This window comes from Trachurus japonicus, chromosome 20, assembly GCF_045865225.1.
Source record: "Trachurus japonicus isolate A0001 chromosome 20, Traja_1.0".
Taxonomy (NCBI): domain Eukaryota; kingdom Metazoa; phylum Chordata; class Actinopteri; order Carangiformes; family Carangidae; genus Trachurus; species Trachurus japonicus.
The window spans coordinates 13,948,969-13,972,641 of NC_140926.1; the positions used below are offsets into that span (position 1 = coordinate 13,948,969).

Sequence of the window (23,673 nt, forward strand, 5' to 3'; positions counted from 1 at the left end):
GGGGCTTTTACCTTGATAGCGTGTATCTATAGACTATATATTTACACTGAGTTCTTGAAAAGCAATTAAGGCACTTTCCATGGTATCTTAATGGGGCACTCAGCAGATGCAATAAAGTTCAAGTAAACCAATTCTATACAAATCACCCGCTGCACTATGCACGTTCAATGGTGTTTATATTTGATCATTGTTTCAAAGAGGAAGGAAACAGTTAACCGAGGCTATTCCCCCACTACAGTGAAGAGGGACAACGTGATTTATGAACCATAAGGCGCGTTAAACGCATTTTAGCCGGACTTTACAGACACACAACTTTGGCGTAATGGCTTAAGCGAGGAGGAGTAAATGCAGCTTAACTTTGCTATTATAGATATACGGGTTTAATCGTGGCCACAGAGACTGACAGTTGCCACGCTTTTAAAACATGTGGAGCAATAAAAGAGTGGAGCCTTAAACACATGGACCAGAGCCAAATGTGGAGAGGCCTTGCGTAAAGGTTCATGTTTTCCAAAGGTACACCTGAACCATGACAAACCATACTAATATTATATCATGTAGTATTGGGTTTAGTCATAGGATTATTAATCTACTCACTGGAGGAGTTGAGCACAGGAGTGTCAGCAGGGAAATAGTTGATTTCTCCTTTGACAAACAGAACCCTTTCTGATAGCTGGTGTACACATGTCAAAGAAGTTGGACGCCTGATAAAACGTGCTTACCCGGTGGCGACAGCAGCATGGCTTATGTAAACATTGTGACTAGTAAATAATAGTAATGACATTATAATTTAAAATCAAACCTCATGGTGACACAGATTTAAGCCAAACCAGCAGTCACGTGAGAGAGGGAGGACATGAAGAGAAGTGTCAGCAGTTCTTAGGTTCAGGGCTTTTACAACTCTTTGGTTGTTTGTTTATTCAAGTTACTATGGAAAACCAGTGGGAAAACATAAGAATGCAACGTCAATTACCTAAATGTACATTTGATGACAACTATATTATGCATAAATATAGGCTGAACTGCAAACAAATTAAAATTGTCTTCCAAATTGGTACTTCTAACACTTTCAACTATTTAAACCTTTATTTTAACTCGGTTTCCTTCATTTACTGGGATGACGAGTTTTATCATTTTTGATATTGATCTAATGTTAATACTGTATAATAAAGAGTGAAAAAAGCTGTTACACAATTACACAACTAATTCATCTAATTTCTTCTTTTGGTTTTCATTGTTCTTTGTGTTATTTGTTCTCTTTGTTGTGTTTGTTCACTCTTATTTTGCTTTCTACCACTCTGGCTGTAAATTATATAATCAGGCACTACACACACACACACACCCTGAGTGAATTAAAAAAAAACTTGAGCTGAACTCACAGGCTGCAGATCAATAAATGACCTGCGGTGGCACTGAAGACTTCTCCTCCTCTGTGGTAGATCACTGGGGGGAAGCAGAGTTGGCCGGACCTTCAGAGCTCCCTCACCTCTGGCAGCTAAACAACCTGGCATAATACAGTGCTGAATTAAATAGTAATCTAATTAGTATGCTACATATGACAACAACAATAACTCTTCTCTGCCCAAACGTTAATTGGTACTGATAAGTCTGTTTATTGCAGCACCTTACAATGGACTGAATTGTCTGTATATCCAATACTGAGTGAGATGAGAAAAGTTACATTATGACAATGACAATACCTATCATAGTAAAGATACTGTGAATCCAAAATGGCTTGTAATTAACGTAAGATCCAAATGTCAACTCCAACCTGACTTAGGTTTCTCAATACTAACAGATAAAGTTATCTTGTGTTAATTTGTTTTTATAACGTAAACATATGACTATAAGGAATAACTCACCTTGTGTCATTCTTGCTCTCACTGGTCAAACGTAAGGACTCTGTCATTGACCTCTTTTCAAAACAGGTTCCCTCTACCTGACTTTGTAAGTACTTGATTTACAAACATAACAGAAATACACAGTATAAAAGCAAAATACAGATTTTAATGAATGTGTCGATACTGTCAAACTGTTTATTTAAGTTTTGTGCTCTGTTTGAGATGAAATATAAAGGATATCCTGTCACTTCTAACTTAACCAAGTAAATTAAGCTGAACACACATCACAGTCTTTGTCTTTTTTTTAAGGTAATATCAGTTGTTTCAACTGCTTTTCAGTAGTTTTTATGTAAGTCCCCAATTTCAAGTTGTGACCTGCACATTCACCACACTATGAGATAATAACAGAACGTTACCAGACGGAGTTGTTTTAGAGGTAAATTCAGAGACTGCTTGCCGAAAAACTGCCCCGACAGGCAGCAGTTTTGCATGAATTTACCTCGAAAACAACTCAGTCTGGTAATGTTTCGTTATTATCTCATAGCGTGGTGAATGTGCAGGTCACAACTTGTCCACCAGAGCGTTTTGGAGTTGTTTGATGTGTATTTGGTGAGTTTGATGGGGGAAACCAAGAAATACCATAAGCCTCAATTAAACCTATGATATGGTTCTGACATTAGAAACATTACCAGTTAATCAAGTAACATGTAAATCATTCACCCACTTCCCTGGGGGAAAAAAAAGGTTGAGACTGTTTTATAGGCAGAAATAAAAAGTAAAATCAGTGTCTTCTCTGGCTTCTTCAAGGTGAGCAGTGCTCAAGCTGCCCTGTGAGATGTGCTGGAGTGTCCACCTCTGTGCTCTCTAGAAACAACTGGCCTCAGAAAAAGCAGTGTTCCTCCTTTAAACAGAAGTACTTTCTTCATTATTAAGTCATTGTCTTTTCTGTCCATCGTCCGCATGTCTCTTGTCTCGGTCTCTGTGTCTGGATTTCCTCTCTTTGTCTCTGTCCTCTTTCTTGTCTTTTTTATTCCAGCTGTCTCTGTGATGATTCTTATGATCTGTGTGATCTCCGTTGCTCCTTCGATCTCTGGGAGGCGACCTGCTGCGTTCGTGGCTCCTGTCCCTGGTCTTCTCGCTGTTCAGGTGCCCTCTCGTGGTCGAGTGCACGGCTGTGGGCTCGCTGGGGCGCCGCTGGGGCCGGGTGGAGCGCAGGGTGTTGAGGAGGAAGCGCTTGTTGGTGCTCCGGAGGGGACACTTCATCCTGACAGAGAAGTGAACAAAGTTTTAAAACTCTGAGGGACATTTCTAACATGAGGGACACATGATTCTCTGTAACAAGAAGAACCATGGGATGTAATTCAGGACACTTGGGTCATGACCCCTGCAATTTGTTGAAAGAATCTGGGGGCCATAGCAACCTACAGTCAGTTACATTATGGATAAATCATGTATTGAGTCCAGTTCGTATACGTTAGTCATATTTTGACTACTTTAAGGCCATGAAAAAGATAAACAATTGAGTTGGTCAGTGCAATTTTGTTAAAGCAAGCTACTAAATACTACAAAATTGCTCTACATTTTCAAGGCTCTCTGGAAGACCCACATTTTCTGAAAGCACCTCTTAATTTTCTACTCCCTAACCTGCCTAATTGCCTAATAATAAGACCCGGGTTGGGGGTTCGTAGTCCAACGAAATCCTTATATGAGAGTCTATAGCACCCAACACAGAAAGGTCCATAAAACTACACAAAAACCTTGTAATATTCCTCCATACTGCTCGTCCGCTGTAATCTAAACAGTCCTGTATTGAATTTGCCTGAACATGAGAGTGCGCACCAGGCAAATTCAATACAGGACTGTTTAGGCTATAAAAATGTCCTAAATGACGTTGCTTCGAGTAAACTCTGGACTATATCCCTTCAGGACTCCCTTCAGGACTCCATACTGCGGACAAGCAGTGTATGGAGGAATATTACAAGGTTTTTGTGTAGTTTTATGGACCTTTCTGTGTCGGCCGCTATTGACTCACTCTCATATAAGGATTTCATTGGACTACCAACACCCCTCCCAGGTCTCCAGATGCACTTTGAGGCATAAAAAACTACTCCGGAGTATTCATCAGCATGAGGGTGAGTCAATAATGACTGAATTTCATTTTTTGGTGAACTATTCCTTTCAGTGAGATAAACAGACTGCAAATTGTATCTTATTAGATAAAGCAGATGTTGCTAAAGCTTCCCTTTTTGGACATTGTTTTGTTTTGCATGGCAACGTATCACAGTAGGCCTATGTTATGCAATACTAAGAATGTCACAAATGTTTAAAAATGCAATAATATGAGTTAAGTATCGTGCAGTGCTTCCATCTGAGAATATAACAGACTCAAGTCAAACTGTGCACAGACCAAATTAGGCTGTAGTAGGCTACACTCAACAAACAAATATCCCCCTTCTGCAATTACAGCTAAGATGATAAGTAACAGTTAAATATCCACAGATGACACATGTGTTCAGGCTGATACAGATGGCATCATGTCAGACACACTGCTCACCATCCCGCGGGGCCCATGGTCTCTGCTCTCACCCGGGCCCTGTCAGTCTCCCTGAGGAGCTCCTCCACCGCACGCCTGGATGGACACACAGAGAAAAACATCATGGGATGGGGAGAAGCTGAGGACAAAGATGGCACAGCGTCCTGAAGGGGGGGGGGGGCAAAGGGGGAGGGGATGGGGAGGGGGTTAGGATTTAATTAAGTGAGAGAAAACAGTGATGCAGAGAGCTGAGGAGAAAATGAATCATTAGTGAAAGGCAGTGTCCTGGTGTGACCCGAGCTGCTGAATCAGCACAGTCTCATCAGAAGAGACGCAACTGATTTAGCCGACCTTTAACCACACAGCACCGGCGGCAGCAGCTAATGGTGTCTATTATCGAGGCAGGGTTTCCTTACAACCACAACACACTCACACTTGTCTTACTGTGCAATAAACACAACAGCTGTCGGCTAAAAATATCCCTTTTCCCACTTGAGGGGATGGGTGTTACGGGTTTAGTAGAAAACCAGCCACTAGTGTGAACAAAATGCAGCAGGACGAAAAAAAACGAGATAAAAAACAAAATGGCGACGTACTTTTCCAGCTCGTTGTCTTCTGCCATCGCGTCGCAAACAACTACACCTTAAAACCTAAACTTTATTCTTGCAATGCAATTAATTCAGCGAAAAATCGATGATTGCAGGTTAATTAACGTAACCTCCTTTTTGTTTACCTCTCTGTTGGGTCCTTCCGCCGAGGACCCCGTGGTATGGGGTGTCCATGGCGATGCCTGGTTGTTTCCCCCTGCAACCATTTAACTTGAAACTAGTTGGCAAAAATCAATTAAATGAACTTAAACGGCACAAAAGCAGGTTAGTTTATTTACATATATACTAAATACAAGAAATAAGAAACAGCAGTGGAAGTAGTATTTAGTTAAATAAAAGTAGTATAATCAAGTTAGGGGTTGGGGTTAGTAGGTCCAGCAACATGGGCTTAACAACAAATGATTTAAGATAACCCATTATACAGTAAGGATTCGTCATTGATGGTGATAATTGGTGGAGATATATTAGATTGACAAACTTTATTTATAATATTACTTGGGCAGTTTAATCTGAATTGTTGTGTTGTGGAAGCAGTCAATTTACTACTTTCCACAGGAAGAAGTTCAACTATGGCAAAGCTACCAGCACTACTGATAAAATTAGAATTAGAATAGGCTTATCTAGCTGTATATGATATGAAACTCTTGAAGTCAGACACACCCTACTTGTTAACGGTTCCCACCATAACCCAGACCAAAATGCTTATAGCTATTTAATGGGAAGTGCAGGCAATATCTTTGTTTTTGTAGCCAAGGCCTATACAGTAGCTTGATATTACCATGTTATGGTGATTCTACCACAGGCTCATCCTTGAAGATAGTGTTTCTGTGTGTGACCAAGCAACTCTCAATTTTGGGTCCTACACACGTAGGCCTACTAGCCTACACAAAGTTCAAGTGTATGTTGTAGGGCAATAATCATGGGGGATTATAAAAGCTACTTAGGCTACCTCATGATTTGTTAAATGTCAAATCATGAGGTAGCCTAAGTATAGCTCTTATAATCCCCCATGGATCCCCTAGCCGTGCTCTGGAGCACCACTATTCTTCCTGGGGTCCACATTTAAAACCAGTACATTTAATATACATTTACAATCACAGCATGAAAAAGACAAGACATGTAAACAAAAACTTAGATTAAATCTGTACAATCGCATTGTCATCTACATCAAAGAATGTATGTAAGATACTCCAATGCACAGTGGTTATAAAATAAAATACAAATCAAAATGACAATAACAAGAAAACCTACGACCCTACATAGGCTAAAAACCCTTTGTGTGTATGTAGGCCTATTTGTGCATAGTGCATATATGTGCGCGTATGTTATTCTACGGATATGAAATTCCAAAATATTTTTTTACTTGCTTTTTGAATGTTAGTTTCTGTGTGAATTTAGTTATTGGCAGTGGTAAAGAGTTCCATGCTTTCACTGATCTGTATTGTATTATGTGCTTCAAAAAGCCTATTACTGTATATTGGCCTGCTATAAATTGTTGCTGTCAAATGTAGGCTAATTAATCTTGACATAGAAACAAGATTAAAACAAAACAAAACAAACAAATAAGCTAATCTACAACATTACATTTCTGTGGAAAATAGCTACAACTTAGTCTAAAACAGTGAGTAGTGATATATTTTTTTGAGCAGGCTGTCTGGCAGCCTCTCCTGATTCTTGCTGTGGATTGACGGCCGCAGACCCCGCCCCTCCCCGCTGACGGACAGCAGTGGGCGGGGCCGGCGGCGCCAAAGGCACGGGGGCGTTTTCGTGCGGGTTTGCGGATCGGTCCGTTGCGGTGAATGCGTGATTGAGGTCCCGCAGCTAATAATCGTCCCCCCTTTTTGGGGCCGGAGTGCGCGGCGCGGAGGAGCAGCGAGAATAGGTAATGATACCCTACATCTCTCTATATTATCCACAGCCTGTATGAACGGTGTCAGTGTGTGGCTGGCTTTGCATTGATATTGCCATTGTCGCTTCATCTGTCCTAGCTTTTCCGCCTGTGGAGGGGTGGGATGGAGTCAGACAGATGGGAGCAATGATTTAAAAAAAAATGCTCTTGTCTAATCAAACGTGTTCAACGCTTACGGGTTGCTTATAGATCATGACACTGCAGTTGGTGCGATGCCAAAGCAAATTAGGACTATGACAACTGAAAAAATGATTGCAAATCTCAATGAAATTAGTGTGTGTTTTTGTTGTTATCATTACATGTCTGTCTGACTATTGTGGAGGGGGGAAAGGCAGCCTATTGCAACAGACCTCGCAGAAAACAGCAGCTGGCCTGTTCTTCCAAGTGGCTAACAGCCTTTCTGGATTTTTTTTTTTTTTTTTAAGATAAGAGACGATGAGGTGGGGTTTTATGAAAATGTAGGCTAAGCCGACAGGACCTGAGATTTTAAATCTGTGGCCTAAAACATCATCTCATCTTATTTGAAAATGTCATTCCTGCATGTGAGGTAGTCCATGGCTTGTCCTGTGTTGTAAGATTAGATTGTCATCTCTGAAAAATGAAAAATGAGCAGAGACAGGTGCAGGGCCAAGACTGTTATTTATTAATATAGAAAGCAGTGCAATGACAATAACAGCATGGCCTTGGACTCTCACACACACATACACACAGCACACATAGCCTACACACTGAGATTAAAAGAAAGATATTTCACAAGCATTTGCCAGTCTTCATATGAGTAGTGTAAAGGAATCTGTTGCTACTGAGTCCGGATACGATTAAAATAGATTTAAGTGCTTTTCATGGACGGACGGGGCTCTAAACTGCTGCCACAGTGAAAACCTGAAGACTTTACTTATTGATAAAGTCTATTTACAGCATCTGGTCGCCTACCTAAAAAGCCTTTGTGCATGATGTATGTGTGTGTGTTTGGTTTTGCTTGTGTAGACTTATGCTTGCATGTCTACAAGTCTGTGTGTGTGTGTGTGTGTGTGTGTGTGTGTGTGTGATGTGGTGATGTCACAGCTTTGTTATAGGAACAGAGAAGCCTTGTGTCCTCATGATTAATTCATGTCCAGCTGCGGGATAGAGACAGAAGCAGCCAGTCACACACAGACAGGAGCACGTACTTAAAGGAGGCTGAAATAAGTAACTACCGGTCCGGTAGCCAAGGAGACAGGAGAGACAGGTTGTCTGTGTCACGGGGGGAAATGGGCAGAAACGGAGACGAGACGGAAAAAAAGCAGCGAAAAAAGGAACCGAGGAGGCTCTCATCATCATCATCATCACCATCACCATCATCATCATCATCATCATCATCACCATCATCATCATCGTCGTCTGTGCTGTCTGACAGGCGTTCAGGCTGCACCAGGGAGGAGCAGAGCATCCTGCTGAGAGAAGTGCATCTGTTGTGTGGCTCCTCTGCATCCTTCTCCGGCTACACGCTGAATGTCAAGCCCCGCTGAACAGCACAGGCTCCAGGTCGTCATGGAGACAGGAGCAGACCCTCGCTGGAACAGAGGCAGGTAGTCACTGTGGCTTGGCTTGGGCCCGGCCCCGCTGTGTGTGTGCTGAGGCACGCCCTCTGCTGTCCGCCGATAGCAGCATCAGGCCCACGGTGGGGAGGGAGAAGAGGGGGAGAGGGGATGAGGGGATGAGGGGAGGGGGGGGGCTTCGGCTGCTAATAGAGGGAGCTGAAGGTCTGAATGGCTTTGGATGTGAAACGCTGTGGAAATGATCAGTGCACACACCGAGTGCGTTCGCTCTGGGGACCGCTCTGCTCGGTGGAGTGCTATATATTTCAAGACTTTGCTTTAGGCATGTTCTCGTTCTGTTGCAGAGGAGACTGAGTGCATCTACTGTACTGTACGTGGCCTGAACCAAAAATAATTGTGAAGTTCGCTGAGGGGGATGTTTAAAGAGTTTCTACTATTTTCTTGCCTTGTTTGCTTTTTTTTCCATCGTTCTTGCTCTTCACTGCCTCTCTCCTCTCTCTCATCTTTTGTCCTGTCTTTGTTTTATACTTCCTTTAGATTTCCACACCACATTAATCTTTTTTCACCCCCCTCCCTGTCTCTATCTGTACTTTCTTTCCCCGTCTCTGCTCCTTTCTTACTCTTTCTGGGACTATTTTCCCTCTCCGTTGCTTTCCCAATCCCACTTCCTCTGATCTGTGTCCTCTCTCTGCCTCAATCCCAGATAATTCCCTCTCTGTGGAATTGGAAGATTGCAGCAGGCGAGAGCAAAAGAGAGATTATACTGTCAGATTAGTGGACAGGAGCAGCAATACATAATCTCAGCACACTCACTGACACATGCGTGCGCACACATATACACACATACACGCCGGCGCCACTCACGAGCTCATGCGAACACGTGGGCTCACGTGCACAAAGCATTTGCCCCACGAATAAATGCACGAGCACATAATCAGACACTTGTTGTTGTTTTTTTCTGAAACAGCTGTTTAACCCTCTGTCTTTGCCCTCTGACCTGCAGGGTGATGTGCCGTCAGCCACTGGGGGGCATCTGTCCTCGCCGCAGCCTGTGCATCCTCTGAAGCTTATGGGATAGGAGTGACCGTGCCCCTTCCCAAACGCTGCAGCCCCACTGGAGTCATTTGTGCCAAAGCCGAGTTGCGTGGAAGCAGCAGAGATGGGCAGCCCGGGCTGCGAGGTGGGTCTCGCCGTGCCGGTGGTGGAGCCGGCGCTGGAGGCCCTGTGCCCCGAGTGCGGCCAGATCCACCGCACCTGGGAGAACCACCTTTACAACTACCGCCTGGAGGTGGACGACGACCTGGTGTGCCACATCTGCCTGCAGCCGCTGGTGCAGCCGCTCGACACGCCGTGCGGACACACCTTCTGCGCCCGCTGCCTGCGGAGCTTCCTCCAGGAGAGGGACTTCTGCCCTCTGGACAGGACGCGGCTGCAGCTCCAGGCCTGCCGCAGGTCCAGCATACTGGTTCACAAGCTGCTGGACAAGCTGTCCGTGTCCTGCCCCCTGACGCCCGTCTGCTCCCTCAGCATGCCACGATGTGACCTGGAGGCACACCTCAAACACCGGTAATGAAGCTCACATTCAGATATAATAGACGGACACTCACTCACGCACGTACAGCAACAAACACTACACATGCATGACGGACAAGTTCTCCTAAGCTTTGTACTGGTAATGCAGTTTTATTGTACTTGTGTTAGAGTTGTACAGATGATTATCAAACTGGCACAAATGAGCAGATTCCAGGTTTCCAGGAGTGAATCTGTGCTGGTTCAAGCTTTTCCAATGGGTTGTGATAGTTTTGCGTTGTGAATGGTTGGTTGTACTTGAAGAGATCGCTTTCAGCTCTGAATTGCAACAGCAAATTTCTTCAGTTTGCTGACAATTTATTCACTAAACGATAATAGAGGGTAATCAATCAATAATGAAAATAACTGTTAGTTTCAAGTCTAGTTGTCTTTATAACTTTAAAACCGAACCATCCCTCGTGATTGGCTTGAAACGTTTGGAGAAACCAGTGGATCAATTAAACTTTCCAGCCATCTTTAGCCTTAAAGATCCCCCCCACACACACATTGGCTTTTGGCCCATTTGGACCAGGTGCTGTGAGACCCTGAGGGGATTATTGGGCTGTAGGTCATGTGACGGGGGATTAGTGGTTCCCTACCACAGTCATGGGTTTGCAGACCAGGAGCTCCATGTTCTCACTCTGCAAACATGTTGAGCAACTTCAACACCAGAGACCTTTTCAACCATTTCTTCTGTGAGACAGCCAAGGGCAACCCTGGCCTGTGGTGAGTCGAATATAGTGGGACGGGCGGTTGGCGTGACTTAGGACGACAGAATGACATTTTCCTCTGAATGATGTCCCTCTGTCTTTTCTTTTGTCTGCTTTTCAAATTACTCTCTCTCTTGCTCTCGCTTTTTTTTTTTGCTTTCTCTGATGTTGTATAGAAACAGAAGGCAATTTGTGTGTGTGTGTGTGTATGTGTGTGTGTGTGTGTGTATTTGTCTATGCATCAGCATCACCAAAGGGAAAACCACAAAAGGATGTTGTTGCCAACCCATGAATGGAGGTACTGTAGTGTACGTTCAGCAGAATATCTAAGTAAATGTAGCTGTGCTGCTTGGAGAATTTACAATACAACAACATATAGATGTTTTACTTTTCTTTGCTGCGATGTTTAAGTCAAAACATACTTAAAAGGTGTAAAATCGTAGCTTAAGTTGAGGAGATCAAGGTTATGTATTGATTCAGGAGTAGACATCTATCTCCTGAGATTGCGTGTGTTGCTAAGGAACGATCCGATGCGGTGTTTTGATATTAACTTATTGACTTGTTATCCCTTCACTGCCAAACACCTCCGTTAAGTCGAGGAGATTTGCCTTAACAAGCTCACACTAACAAGCTAGAGCTAACCAGCTGGTTAAAGCCTTTCTGAGTCAGCCGTTTTTAAGAGAAAGCTCGGCAGGCGAGAGAGAGTTACTTCATAAAAATGACAAGTCTGTGGTCATGAGTGAGAGTTATAGGTGAAGGTAATGTAGGAGAGACGGGGCAGCAGTGTGTCTTTGTCTTATAGGAACATCTCTCTAATATTAGCAAACATATTCTAGTGGTGAAACGTGAAATGAAGTGTTTTAATGTCTAAAAAATCTACTTTTCATCTATGAATTAAACAATATAGGCCTATTCATCTTTCAGAAACGGCATAGTTGCACTTAAATTGTATCCAAGCCTGAAAAACAAGAAAATACAGTATTTTCTCTAACCCTTAAATAGCATCACCATCAGTATTTGATCACTGCAGCCCGTTTAAACCTCTCTGCAAACAGTCTGCATGTCAGTCACATCAGCAGATGGATGCATCTCAGGGAAGTTCAGAGCACCACGCATCGTGTCGTGTTGGGAGGACGAGGGAAGATGGTGCAAGAAAGCGACAAACGACGAGGTCACTGTGAGGACTAACGTGACATTCTTCAGTAAAGATTAGACCTCGGTCCCACGTGGGCTCGCTGGTGGTTCTCCTGCCCCGCAGACTTATGTCTAACATAGTAACAGAAGCCTACAGTCTGTTGTCGCCGTCTGGGGCCGCGGCTGCCAGTCAACGCTGTTTATGGTGAAGATTAGAGACATTAGATTAAAAGACAGGCCGCAGTGGTCAAGGTGGGCTGGTTGATCTTATTACTGGTGGTGTGTATGTGTAAAGGCTGAAGTACTCTCACTGTTCCTGAAGCAAAGTACATGAACTAAACCTTTATATGAGCTTAAACCAATCAAGTGTTAAGTAAGAGAAGATAATGCATAATAGATAAGTTAAGTCAAAGGTAGGTGGAAGAGAATGGATTAATAAATCCTAACAATTACAATCAGGCCGACTTAACAGCTACTTGTTGAGTGTTCACTGGTTTATATTGCAAGAGCAAAGAATCATGGGAAGTTGTCTGTTTTCTATTTTTCCTGGGATGTAGGTTTGGAAGAACAAAAGCTTTTAAATTATTCAACCGGCCTCTTACAGTAAATACTCCAGAGTCAATTAACAGTGAGACCACATTGACCTCTTGAGTCTGTCTGTGTGTATTTTTAATTGTTCTTTAGTTAAGAGTATCTATTTGTGGGACAGGGCCGATCTCAGCCGCCTCCATCTGATTAATACATCGATGGAAAGAACACTTGAACTTCTTGGAACGACTTATATGTCATTATCTAATTTATTTATGTAATTGGTCAAACAACGATGCTCAGTGTTTCCTTCCCATCTTCTCAAATGTGATTTCTGTCTGTGCACTCACTCTTTCGTTGTATGGTTTAAATATCTCTTGATTATGACCTGTTGGTTGGTCAAACTGCTTACTATGGGAGGTTGATGGACATTTTACTTTCAGTTTTTTATTTATTTATTAGGTTCAGGCAACAAAACGTAACATTATATTTATGTTTGAGGGAAAACAATGGTTTTCTGCAACCAATACACATGTGCACATAATATTCATGCCCTCTTCATATAGTCCATCATATACTTAATCTTTAGCCCAACATCTGGTATTTTTTCTCTAATCAGCATCAGATCAATGTGCATGAACCATAACTCAGTTGGGACCTTTCCTATGAAAATTACTTTTTCCCTTTGCCCCTTGAATCCGTCCCAGCTGCTCGGGGCCGGTCACTCACTCTCACCTTCTTTAAGGAGGGGACAAACAAAGAGAGAAGTTCCCTCATGGGACCGGTCGCGTCACATTAAATTAACTGATGCTGAACCTGATTTTCTTTACACGTCAGATGGACTAACAAACTGACGCCTGTTGCTTGGTGAAAGGTGTCCCGGGACGCGGTGTCAGCAGACCAACGTGGACGGTCCGAGATGCGAGAGCGGGGACGAGCGAGCGATGGTGACCAGCCCCCCCAGGTCGCCCCCGCAGACCGTCCTGAGGGACCACACGCCCTCTCCGCCCACAGGACCACCTAATACCACCACCACCACCAGTAGCAGCAACGGACCCGTGTGGACGGACGACGCCGGCCTCGACAACCCCGCCTTTGAGGAGAGCACAGAGGAAGACAGTGAGCCAATCCACTGCTAGATCCCCAAAAAAAATGAAGACGATAAAGTTCAGATTGATTAGACGCAGCATTAACGTGGAAACTCTCTTAATCTCTCCGTGGCTCCAGGTGTGGTGGGGTTGGAGTGCGTGGTCCCCAGGGTGAAGCGGCCCCTCAGTAACCCCTGCATCCACCTCCTTCGCTCCGTCAGCTCCACCTCCTCCGGTTGGGACTGCCCAGAGTCCCCGCCCCTTTCTGCAGAAGAGGGTATGATAATCTGTATCCTCCGTAACATTCTCCCGAAGGGTCGAAGGGCGTTTCCAGTCGTAATCAATGTTTACCTCAGATATCAGGTCACCTATGATCAGTTCATTTCGTACCATCCATACTCACAACTGTAGCGTGTGGGCATTTATATTCGTTCTTGTTCAAGAATCTATCGTTTTTTCAATGTTCATTAATGGGCTCCGGACTAATTTTAAAATTATTCTGTGGTCGCAAGTAATGTCCTTTTGACCATCATTTAAATTTTAGAATTTGCTTTACAATTCAATTAAATCAAAATTCGGACTTACCGCGGCACCGCATTGTTCCTTTCCGGGTCAGAGAACAAAACAGTAGACAATGCAGAAGCCGCGTTAAGTCCAAATTTTGATTTAACCCTCCTGTTGTCCTCCTGGGTCAAAGAAGGAAGGAATGATGAAGGGATAGAAGGAAGGAAGGAATGCAGGAAGGATGAAGGGAAAGAAGGAAGGAAGGACAAAGGGAAAGATAGGAGGAAAGAAGGAAGGGGAAAAAGGAAGGAAAGATAGAGGGGGGAAACAGATTGGGTCAATTGGGGCAAAAAAGAAGGAAGAAGTAAGGATGAAGGGAAGGAAGGAAGGGAGGGAGGCAAAAAGGACTGTGGAAAGGAGGAAGGGAAAAGGGAAGAAAAGAAAGATGGAGGGAGAGAACAGATTCGTTCAAGGAAGGAAGAAGGGAAAGAAGGAAGGGAAAAGGGAGGAAAGAAAGATGGAGGGGGGGAACAGACCAGGTGAATTGGATCAAAAGAGGAAGGAAGAAGTAGTAAGGACGAAGGGAAGGAAGAAAAGAAGGATGGAGGAAGGGAACAGATTGGGTCAATTTGACCAAGAAGGACAACAGGAGGGTTAATTTAATTGTAAAGCGAATTTTAAAATTTAAATGATGGTCAAAAGGACGTTACTTGCGACCACAGAATAATTTTAAAATTAGTCCGGAGCCCATTAATGAACATTGAAAAAACGATAGATTCTTGAACAAAAACGAATATAAACGTCCACACGCTGCAGTTGTGAGTATAGATGGTATGAAATGAACTGATCATAGGTGACCTGATATCTGAGGTAAACATTGATTACGACTGGAAATGCCCTTTAAATACTAGAAAATCTGAGATATGAAATATTTGCAGTTCGTCCTCCTTGTGAGCGTAAGAGCTGTAATCTTAGACAACAGGGTCATCAGGTTCAGGGAACATTGTGATTAAGATGTGGAAATTAAAGCCTGAGATGCAGCAGTGTAATGTGATTTGTTGGCGTCCATCAGGCTGCGTGAAGTTGCCCTCCCTTCCTGAAGGAGAGATAACTGCCATAGAGGTCCACCGGGCCAACCCGTACGTCGAGCTGGGCATCAGCATCGTCGGGGGAAACGAGACGCCTCTCATCAACATTGTGATTCAGGAGGTGTACAGAGACGGGGTCATTGCACGAGATGGGAGGCTGCTGGCTGGAGATCAGATACTACAGGTGAGAGATGTCAGTGTTTGTAAGGAAAGGAGACGTTAAAAGGTGATTGTAGGTCAGTGTTTTGTTTATGGTGGCACCAAGTAGCCAAAAAAAAAAATCAGTTAAAGGGATAGTTCAACATTTTGGCAAATTGGCCCATTGCCATAATCCCTATAGTTTTAGGAGTAGGTTTGTTACCTTTAATTGTCGGTGCACGCTAGAACGGCGGAGCAGAGCCGCAAGCTGCTCAGAGCTACGCTACGGAAGCTAATGGGATTTCTTGGTTTCCCTCATCAAACTCTTCAAATACACAATCCAACAACTCCAAAACGCTCTGGTGGACAAGTTGTGACCTGCACATTCACCACGCTATGAGATAACAGAACGTTACCAGACAGAGTTGTTTTAGAGGAAAATTCATGCAAAACCACTGATACGCGTTGCCTTCAGGGACAGTTTTTCAGCAAGCAGTCTCTGTATTTGCCTCTAAAATAACTCCATCTCTGTTATTATCTCATAGCGTGGTGAATGTGCAGGTCACAACTTGTCCACCAGAGCGTTTTGGAGTTGTTGGATTGTGTATTTGATGAGTTTGATGAGGGAAACCAAGAAATCCCATTAGCCTCCGTAACGTAGCTCTGAGCAGCTCGCGGCTCTGCTCCGCCGTTCTAAAAATAGCTTGCACCGACAATTAAAGGTAACGAACCTACTGCTATGACTATAGGGATTAGGGCAATGGGCCAATTTGCTAAAATATTGAACTATCCCTTTAATCTCGGTTTCACTCTCTCCAAAGGTGAACAACGTGGACATCAGTAACGTGCCCCACAGTTTCGCTCGGTCGACGCTGGCTCGTCCCTGCACCACGCTGCAGCTGACTGTGCTGAGGGAGCGTCGCTGCGCCTCCCGGGCCCCTCCCTCCTCTTCCTCCTCCACCCCGGCCGTTCCCCACGCCCCCTGCTCCACTCCCGAGGGGACGCCGTCCAGCCCCGCCACGCTGAGAATCACCCTACACAAGAGGGACTCGACGGAGCAGCTGGGCATTAAGCTGGTACGACGGACGGACGAGTCGGGAGTGTTCGTGTTGGACCTGTTGGACGGAGGCCTGGCGGCGAAGGACGGCAGACTGCGGAGCAACGACCGCGTTCTGGCCGTCAACGACCAGGACCTACGTCACGGTACCCCAGAGCAGGCTGCACAGATTATACAGGTTCATTTATCCTAGATTTATTTAGAAAAATATTGAAATTTCAGTGAAATTAATTTACTTGAGATTCGATTTTAAAACCGCTGGCTCTGCTGACTCTGACTCTTTAGGCCAGTGGAGAGCGAGTCCACCTGCTCATTGGCCGACCCAGCAAACCAACTCCACCCCCACCACCCAAATCGAGCTCCACCAGAGACCTCTACTGCCTTGATCACTTCCTGCCTAACCACAGCTCTACTCCGAGTCCTGTGCCCCTACACCTGTCCCGCACCAGCACCCACAGAGTGAGGACAACACTTATATTTTATTATTTACACATACAGCTCTGGGAAAAAATAAGATACCACTTTCACAAATGTTTCTTAAAAGCATCTCTACATGTATGACAGTCATTCTTTTCTTTTCTTTTTTAAATACCAACACACAAACACAACTCATTCTACTTAATGAGACACTGATGAGGTGATCACCTGAACCACATCTGGTTTTATAGGAAGATTATAAAAACCACTGCTGAGATTAAACATTTAACATTATCCCACAAACATTGATTTATAAACTCTTCCTGAGTTAAAATATTCTTGCTGTGTTGTCGAGGAATAAATATGAGCATGTTTTCTTTGCATTATTATTATTCAAGGTCTGAAAAGACTTGATATTTTTTGTTATTTAGACTAGTTTAGTCATTTTCAGCCAATAAAAGCTCTAAATGACAATATTTTTATTTCAATTTTGGGAGAAATGTTGTCGGTAGTTGATAGAATAAAACAAAACAAAAAATTAATTTAATTTTACTCAAACATATACCTATTTTGGGAGTGGTCTCTTAATTTTTTCCAGAGCTGTATATTTCTATTATTTGGGATGTTTTCCCATCTTTTATCTGTTTTAAACAACAGGAAAATTGAGTGAGATGCACAAAGAGTTAGAAGACTCACCTACATGTGTGTGTTTTACCTCTGACTCATCATTTTCACAGGACCTTTCCCAGTGTGTGTCCTGTAAGGAGAAGCACATCACTGTGAAGAAGGAACCACTTGAGTCTCTGGGTATGACTGTTGCGGGAGGGAGGGGCAGTAAGAGCGGGGAGCTGCCAATCTTTGTGACCAGCGTCCAACCACACGGCTGCTTGTCGAGAGACGGACGAATCAAACGAGGTGAGCGAAATACGCACCGGAACTATTTTGCGTGTTGCTTAAAGTCAAAGTCGCATTACATTATACGCAGTTCATCGATAGCAGGTGCATCCTCTCGCTCCTCTAGGTGACGTTCTGCTAAGTATCAATGGGCAGGACTTGACATACCTGAGCCACAGTGAGGCTGTGGGCACGTTGAAGGCCAGCGCCGCCTCGCCCTCGGTCCAGCTGCGAGTGCTGGAGGTCAGCATGGTGGAGGAACACGACCACGACGAGCTGCTGCCTCACACTCATGACAGCGACTTCGATGCCAACTGGTCGCCCTCGTGGGTCATGTGGCTGGGCCTGCCCAGGTAACATACAGAGGAGATCATAAACATACATACAGACTTCACTGGATCAATGTTGTTCTGCCTTTTTCTTCTTAGGACTGGACAATGTGCACTGAAACATATAGGATGTTAAATTGCCACATTGTCACATTGTATTGTTTTTTATTTGTTTGTCATAATTGAATATGGGATGTTTAATTTTTTGCTTAGATGTCATTAGTTCTTACAACTATTGCCAGTGCATTTGTATGGGATGGTGACCACTAATAGAAAATTGCAATATGAGTGAATTGGGATCATTTGGAGGCTTGTAATGGCAGTAATCCAATTGTCAAACAATTAGAAAACCGGAAAAATAGTGAAATGATGCACAGACTACACGTTTCTACAATTGGCAAGATTTAAATTTGATCAAAGCTATTAAGAATATTGATTTCATCTGGCAAGAACAACAGACATCAACAGCAACAATAACAGATTATATAACAGCACTGGACAATTTCTAATTGTGTATTTTATTATTTGTCTTGTTTTTATTTCCTTTGTCAAATGCTGCTGTCATGAACGAATTTCCCTTCGGGGATGAAATAAAGTATAATCTAATCTAATCTAATCTAATCTAATACTTTTTGTACATTTTAGAATTCACAATCTACATCTTTTGAGGTTAAATTGTATTATTTTTCATTCCATGCATTTTTCTGTCAGTCCATCTCTCCTCCCTGACTCCGATTGTCTTTCCTTGTAGTTACCTGCACAGTAGTCATGAGATCGTGCTGCGGAGGAGTCATCCCGGCAGCTGGGGCTTCAGTATCGTCGGGGGATACGAGGAGACCCACGGCAACCAGGCTTTCTTCATCAAGACCATAGTCCTTGGCACACCTGCGTACTACGATGGCCGCCTCAAGTGAGTGATCAGTCGCTGCCATACGTTACTGACTGTGGGGTGAGAAGTGTGATGATATTTTGTAAGGCGAACATATTTCAGTACTGTAAGATAATTTAAATTCAGGAATTTTCCAAACACCTTTAACGAAACAGCTGCACAATATTTATCATCGCTCAGGACAGAAGATCTTTGATCGAGCATTTTCTAAAACACACGCCTAAGTCCATGGGCAAACGTGTGTAATATTTTCATATTTTAGTTATTGTCATTACGCAGACAACCACAAAGCAAAAGTCATTATTTGACCCCATTATTACACACATGAAATGATTTAAAGTCAGAAAACTTTACATCTGCCTTCGATTTTAAATAGTAAGCAAACATTTACTCTGTCGTCCAAAAGAAGACAATTTCCATTAAAAACAAAACAAACCACAAGTTAATGTCCTTACAAGTGTTGCCAAGCCTGATAATATTTACTTCCTCTTTTGCCATACAGCTCAATGCTAATATCATATATCATCAATCATTTTATTGTCATATGATATCACCATTGTATCACATTGTAGATGCTGGAACTAGGTCATTTTGGTATCTTTGCGAAAAAATAAGCTATATTTAACATTTGTTGAAATTGTTAAAGATACATTTTGTGTTGATCAGCTGATCAGTTGAAAGAGTAATCCTGTCAACTCAAGTTGGTTTTGTTCATGGAAACTGTTGATTATGAGGAATATTTACATTTCTCCAGCATCATCCTTTAACTGTATTGTTTCCTAATATTCCCATCATCTCAAATTAACAGCTTTCATACGATGCTCTTTACTGCAGACAGAGCTGTTTGAATGGCACACATAGCTGCAGCTGTCACTTCCTATTTATATTCCATACTGACTTGTCTCTTGGTGTCATCCTAGGTGTGGGGATATGATCGTGGCGGTCAACGGCCTGTCGACAGCAGGAATGAGCCACTCTGCTCTGGTGCCCATGCTGAAGGAGCAGCGCAGCCGGGTGGCGCTGACTGTGGTCTCCTGGCCCGGCAGCCTGGTGTAGCTAGGCCAGATCATAAGCAGGCTGCGCACCACGCCGAGTCCACCCCTGAATGTTCTATATTGAGAACGACCTTGGCCAAAGTGAACTGGTACACGCTACTGTACATCGCTCCATACCGGGCTTAATCCAGGACCAAAAGCATTCAGAACTGTAGTAGACCCAGCAGGACTACGCTTGTCCTGACCAGGTGGGAACTGATCCAGATCGTGCCACGTCCCTCGACAGACTGCACTCACAAACACACTGCTGTGTTCATATGGTCATGTTGTCTTCACTCCCGCAGGGGAGAATGGTACTGCAACTGTTAACAGGCGATCTGTGCTGTATTCATCTCACCAGGCAGTTGTAGAATCCAGGGCTGTATTCAGGTGGATGCAACGTTGTGGGTAGAGATAGAATATTAAAAAGACGAAAAAATAAAAAAAACGAAAGTAGCCTGTGATCCTGCGTCATCTAGGATAATGACCTATAATCACTTTAATCAAGATGTTCTGCAACACCAGCGCTGTATCCAGCTGAATAAGCCTCAGGCCTTATTAGAAACCTGCCGCACCCTGGGGGCTCAACTACCCTTAGGCCTCATCACCATGAAAACCAGCTGTCCCATCAGCTGGAGTTTTATACATGTGTGAATGTGTGTTCTGTTTGTTTAATAAACATTTCCTTTAAAGGATTAATTGCTCCACATCTTCTTTTGCAGTGCAAAGTGACTGTTAGAAGCCAGTTTAGTGTGATTTATATGAAGAGGCGTTTTTATTAGTAACTGTACACCAAGACTTAGAAAGAGTGTTAGCATAGTGCTGCATTAATGAGGCTTTATTTTACATTTGCATACAGAAACAAAAAATGTGATATATTTCACCCATTACTGAAAACCAGATTTATATAAAGCAGCCTCAAATATATTTGTATTCTCTATAAAGTTGTATGGCGCAGCTTTGCAGCAAGCTTGTTGGCATCTGCTCGATTGGCTGCAGCTGCCGGTTTGACCTGCTGTGCCGAACGCACGGGCTGATTCTTTTTGGGATGCAGTTTCTGGAAGGGAACAAATAAAATAACACATAATAATACAAGGGCAAGATGGAGGGGAGAACAGCTATCCATCTAAAAAAGCCAGGGGAAAAGAAAAGAGGTCGACAAGGACATGTTACCTTCAGCTTTTTCTTTGCTGGGTCATGCACCACTCCGTGCCGCCACAGGCTTTCCTAGTGGACAATGAGAACAGTTAGATCGCAAAGTTAATTAAATGGATTACGGAGGAAAAAACAAACAAAGACTTGTGACCTAGCCATATATATTCTTTCAATTCTTCATCATGTTTTTGGATTTTTGCAGGTCAGACACACTGAAAATACATTTTCAAGAATCAATAACTCGAGGTGATCTGGATTTCATTCTGCACAGATTCCACTGGCATTTCTTCTATAGAAAATAGCAATGTGGAATAGATTATCATTCTGTAGTATGTGGGAAACGAAGCCGCAAAGCTCTGCTATGTCGTTTTTCATTTCTCTGGAGCACAGCAAACAATTCACTGCTGTTGCAACGACTACACAGATGGCTGATACCAATGTTTTGCAGCAGTGAGTGTGCATTGGGTGAATTTTACCTTCATGGCGAAGCTCTTCCCACAGCCGGCGTAGGCACAGCTGAACGGCTTCTTGCCCTCATGGTCTCCCAGTATGTGACTCTCCAAGTTAAAGGGACGAGTGAATTTCTTGCCGCAGCCTTTTTTGGGGCACGGCAGCATCCTCTTCTCCCCAGAGTGGACATGCAGCTCGTGCTGGTGCAAGAACCAGGTGTTGTTAAACTGCTTTTTGCACTCTCCACATGGCACCTTGACTGAGAGGCATTGAAATAACGTTTGTGTCATTTGTGACTCAGCAGCTTATGAGCAACAAGGTGATTTTTAACACTTCCCCAGTATTGCATTCATACCTTTATGTTCTTTTCTGTGCTTCAGATAGTCTGTCCATGTCTTTCCCTGGAAAGGACAACCTTCAGTCTCACAGGGGTAACCTGCAGCAGAGAGACAGATGTCAGATAAATTCATCTTCATTATGAGGGGAAAACGAAACAAAACACCAACTAACCTTCATGCACTTTCTCATGATGTTTCAGTTTTCCATGAGAAGGGAATTCCCTCACACAGCCACTGAAGGAGCAACTGTATCAAAAGATCAGAAATAGTTTAGCTGGACAAATAAAGAGACAGATAAAAGCCACAGTTATTCTTGCATCAGAATTGAAGCCACTTACTGAAAAGGCTGAATCTTTTGGTGCTCACACTTGTGTGCTTTCAGTTGGTTCCTCTTGTTGAAATCCTTCTTACAGCCTTGATGGTCACACTAAAAAAAAAAGACAGTAAGAGCCAAAAGCAACGTACAAAAATCAAAAATGTTCAGGACAAAAATTGAGGGTTTAAAAAAAGAAAAAGGAAAAAGACTGTTCCAAGGTTAGTGTACTTGATATCGCTTCTCCTGGTGCTGGTGAACTCGGGCCATGTGGTTCCTCATGCTGGCATTGGTGACAAAGGCCTCGGAGCACCCATCAGCCAAACACCTGGAGACCAAACAGTTCAAAGAAATAAATAGCAGCTTAAAAAGATCAAAATTACAATCTCTTCATTTCAAATGGTGGCTTACTTGTGTGGTTTCTCCCCACTGTGACTGAGCTCATGCCTGGTGAGTTGATAGCGAGTACAAAAGCTCTTGTCACAGTTCTCACAGGAGAACGGTTTCTGAGGTCAGAGGGAAACATTTGACAAAACAAAACATTTCCAGGTCATTAATAGTCAGACACACAACATTAACTACTATAATATGCCACTTGATCCTGGATCTTTTTCATGTCGAGCTATTTGCATTTATTCTGCTTGGCTCACCGCAGCCACTTACCAATCCTGTGTGTTTGCAAAGATGAGCCTCTAGCTTCCACGACTTACTGAATGTAGCTTTACAATCAAAAAATGAGCAAACATAGTTTTTCTGACTTTGCAACCTCTCCCCCATCTTTAATAATAGATGTCAGATGTGGTGTTGTGGTCACAGGCAAAAATAGCATCAAAGGGGCAGGACACTTGGTGACCTACAACCAGCAGCTCACCTGTGCCTAATTTATCTTATTGGGACGTACCAATCAGAGGACGAACGGGGGAGTCCTGCCTCACTGAAACAGAAAGAAAGAGAACGGTTTGCTCCAATGAATTAAGTGTTTTAACTGTTTACACACCTAAAAAACACATGCAGCTGTGTAACATTGCAGTACACATGAGCCAACAGGTGCTGGAAAATGATTTAAGCCCCTGCCCTGAGTTTAATAGTGATCTCATTGATACTCAAACATGCTAAACGTCCGTGACTCTTTTCCTCATGTTGATTGATTCAGGCTTTAAAAATGTCACACAGGCTCCTTGCAGTATACGTTCCTATCTGTTGATCGGCTGTGTGTGTGTGTGTGTGTGTGTGTGTGTGTGTGTGTGTGTGTGTGTGTGTGTGTGTGTGTGTGCGTGTGGCGCGCAGGCAGGGAGAGAGGCGACTGTCTGTCTCCATTAATCACACACACACATACACAGAATCTACTGCTCTAATCTTAATCTTATCAACCCTACAATATTGCTTTCTGATAAGCGTGATTTATTATTGTCAGAAATTAGTGTTCAGTGAGGTCCTTTGTAACGCACAAACCTGAACCTACATCAGCCTTTAGGTCCACAAGACTGTGTCGTTTTGTTTTTGTAGTTTACAAGTAGAAAATTACATTTATTAGCAATAAAATAGATCATTATTCACTGAAATACAAGAGGGTAGTTTCACCTTTTGTTAGTCTGGATATAACCAGTAGCTT

The 23,673-nt window shown here is 43.3% G+C and overlaps 3 protein-coding genes across 4 annotated transcripts; 1 reads left to right on the forward strand and 2 right to left on the reverse strand.

The window, feature by feature from the left end:
* Positions 1-2,484: 2,484 nt before the first annotated feature.
* LOC146966586 (uncharacterized) lies at positions 2,485-5,134 on the reverse strand. The gene is made up of 3 exons (XM_085762752.1): positions 4,968-5,134; positions 4,393-4,467; positions 2,485-3,102 (listed from the first exon to the last, which is right to left on the reverse strand). Exons 1-3 carry the CDS (start codon positions 4,991-4,993, stop codon positions 2,772-2,774), a joined length of 432 nt encoding a protein of 143 aa, XP_085618878.1. The 5' UTR covers positions 4,994-5,134; the 3' UTR covers positions 2,485-2,771.
* A 1,622-nt stretch (positions 5,135-6,756) lies between these two features.
* Positions 6,757-20,500, forward strand: lnx2a (ligand of numb-protein X 2a). 2 transcript variants are annotated; one of them, XM_085762754.1, is made up of 12 exons: positions 6,757-6,861; positions 8,285-8,456; positions 9,430-9,992; positions 13,242-13,486; positions 13,595-13,732; positions 15,032-15,231; positions 16,007-16,420; positions 16,528-16,701; positions 17,397-17,574; positions 17,681-17,906; positions 18,634-18,792; positions 19,692-20,500. In XM_085762754.1, exons 3-12 carry the CDS (start codon positions 9,586-9,588, stop codon positions 19,825-19,827), a joined length of 2,277 nt encoding a protein of 758 aa, XP_085618880.1. In that variant the 5' UTR covers positions 6,757-6,861; positions 8,285-8,456; positions 9,430-9,585; the 3' UTR covers positions 19,828-20,500. The 2 variants fall into 2 exon arrangements, with proteins under 2 accessions (XP_085618880.1, XP_085618879.1); XM_085762753.1 differs by lacking the exon at positions 8,285-8,456.
* A 104-nt stretch (positions 20,501-20,604) lies between these two features.
* On the reverse strand, positions 20,605-22,936 carry gtf3ab (general transcription factor IIIA, b). Its single transcript, XM_085762755.1, has 9 exons — positions 22,725-22,936; positions 22,473-22,567; positions 22,293-22,389; positions 22,087-22,175; positions 21,921-21,994; positions 21,766-21,846; positions 21,437-21,669; positions 20,979-21,032; positions 20,605-20,862 (listed from the first exon to the last, which is right to left on the reverse strand). Exons 1-9 carry the CDS (start codon positions 22,836-22,838, stop codon positions 20,743-20,745), a joined length of 957 nt encoding a protein of 318 aa, XP_085618881.1. The 5' UTR covers positions 22,839-22,936; the 3' UTR covers positions 20,605-20,742.
* Between the last annotated feature and the right edge of the window lie 737 nt (positions 22,937-23,673).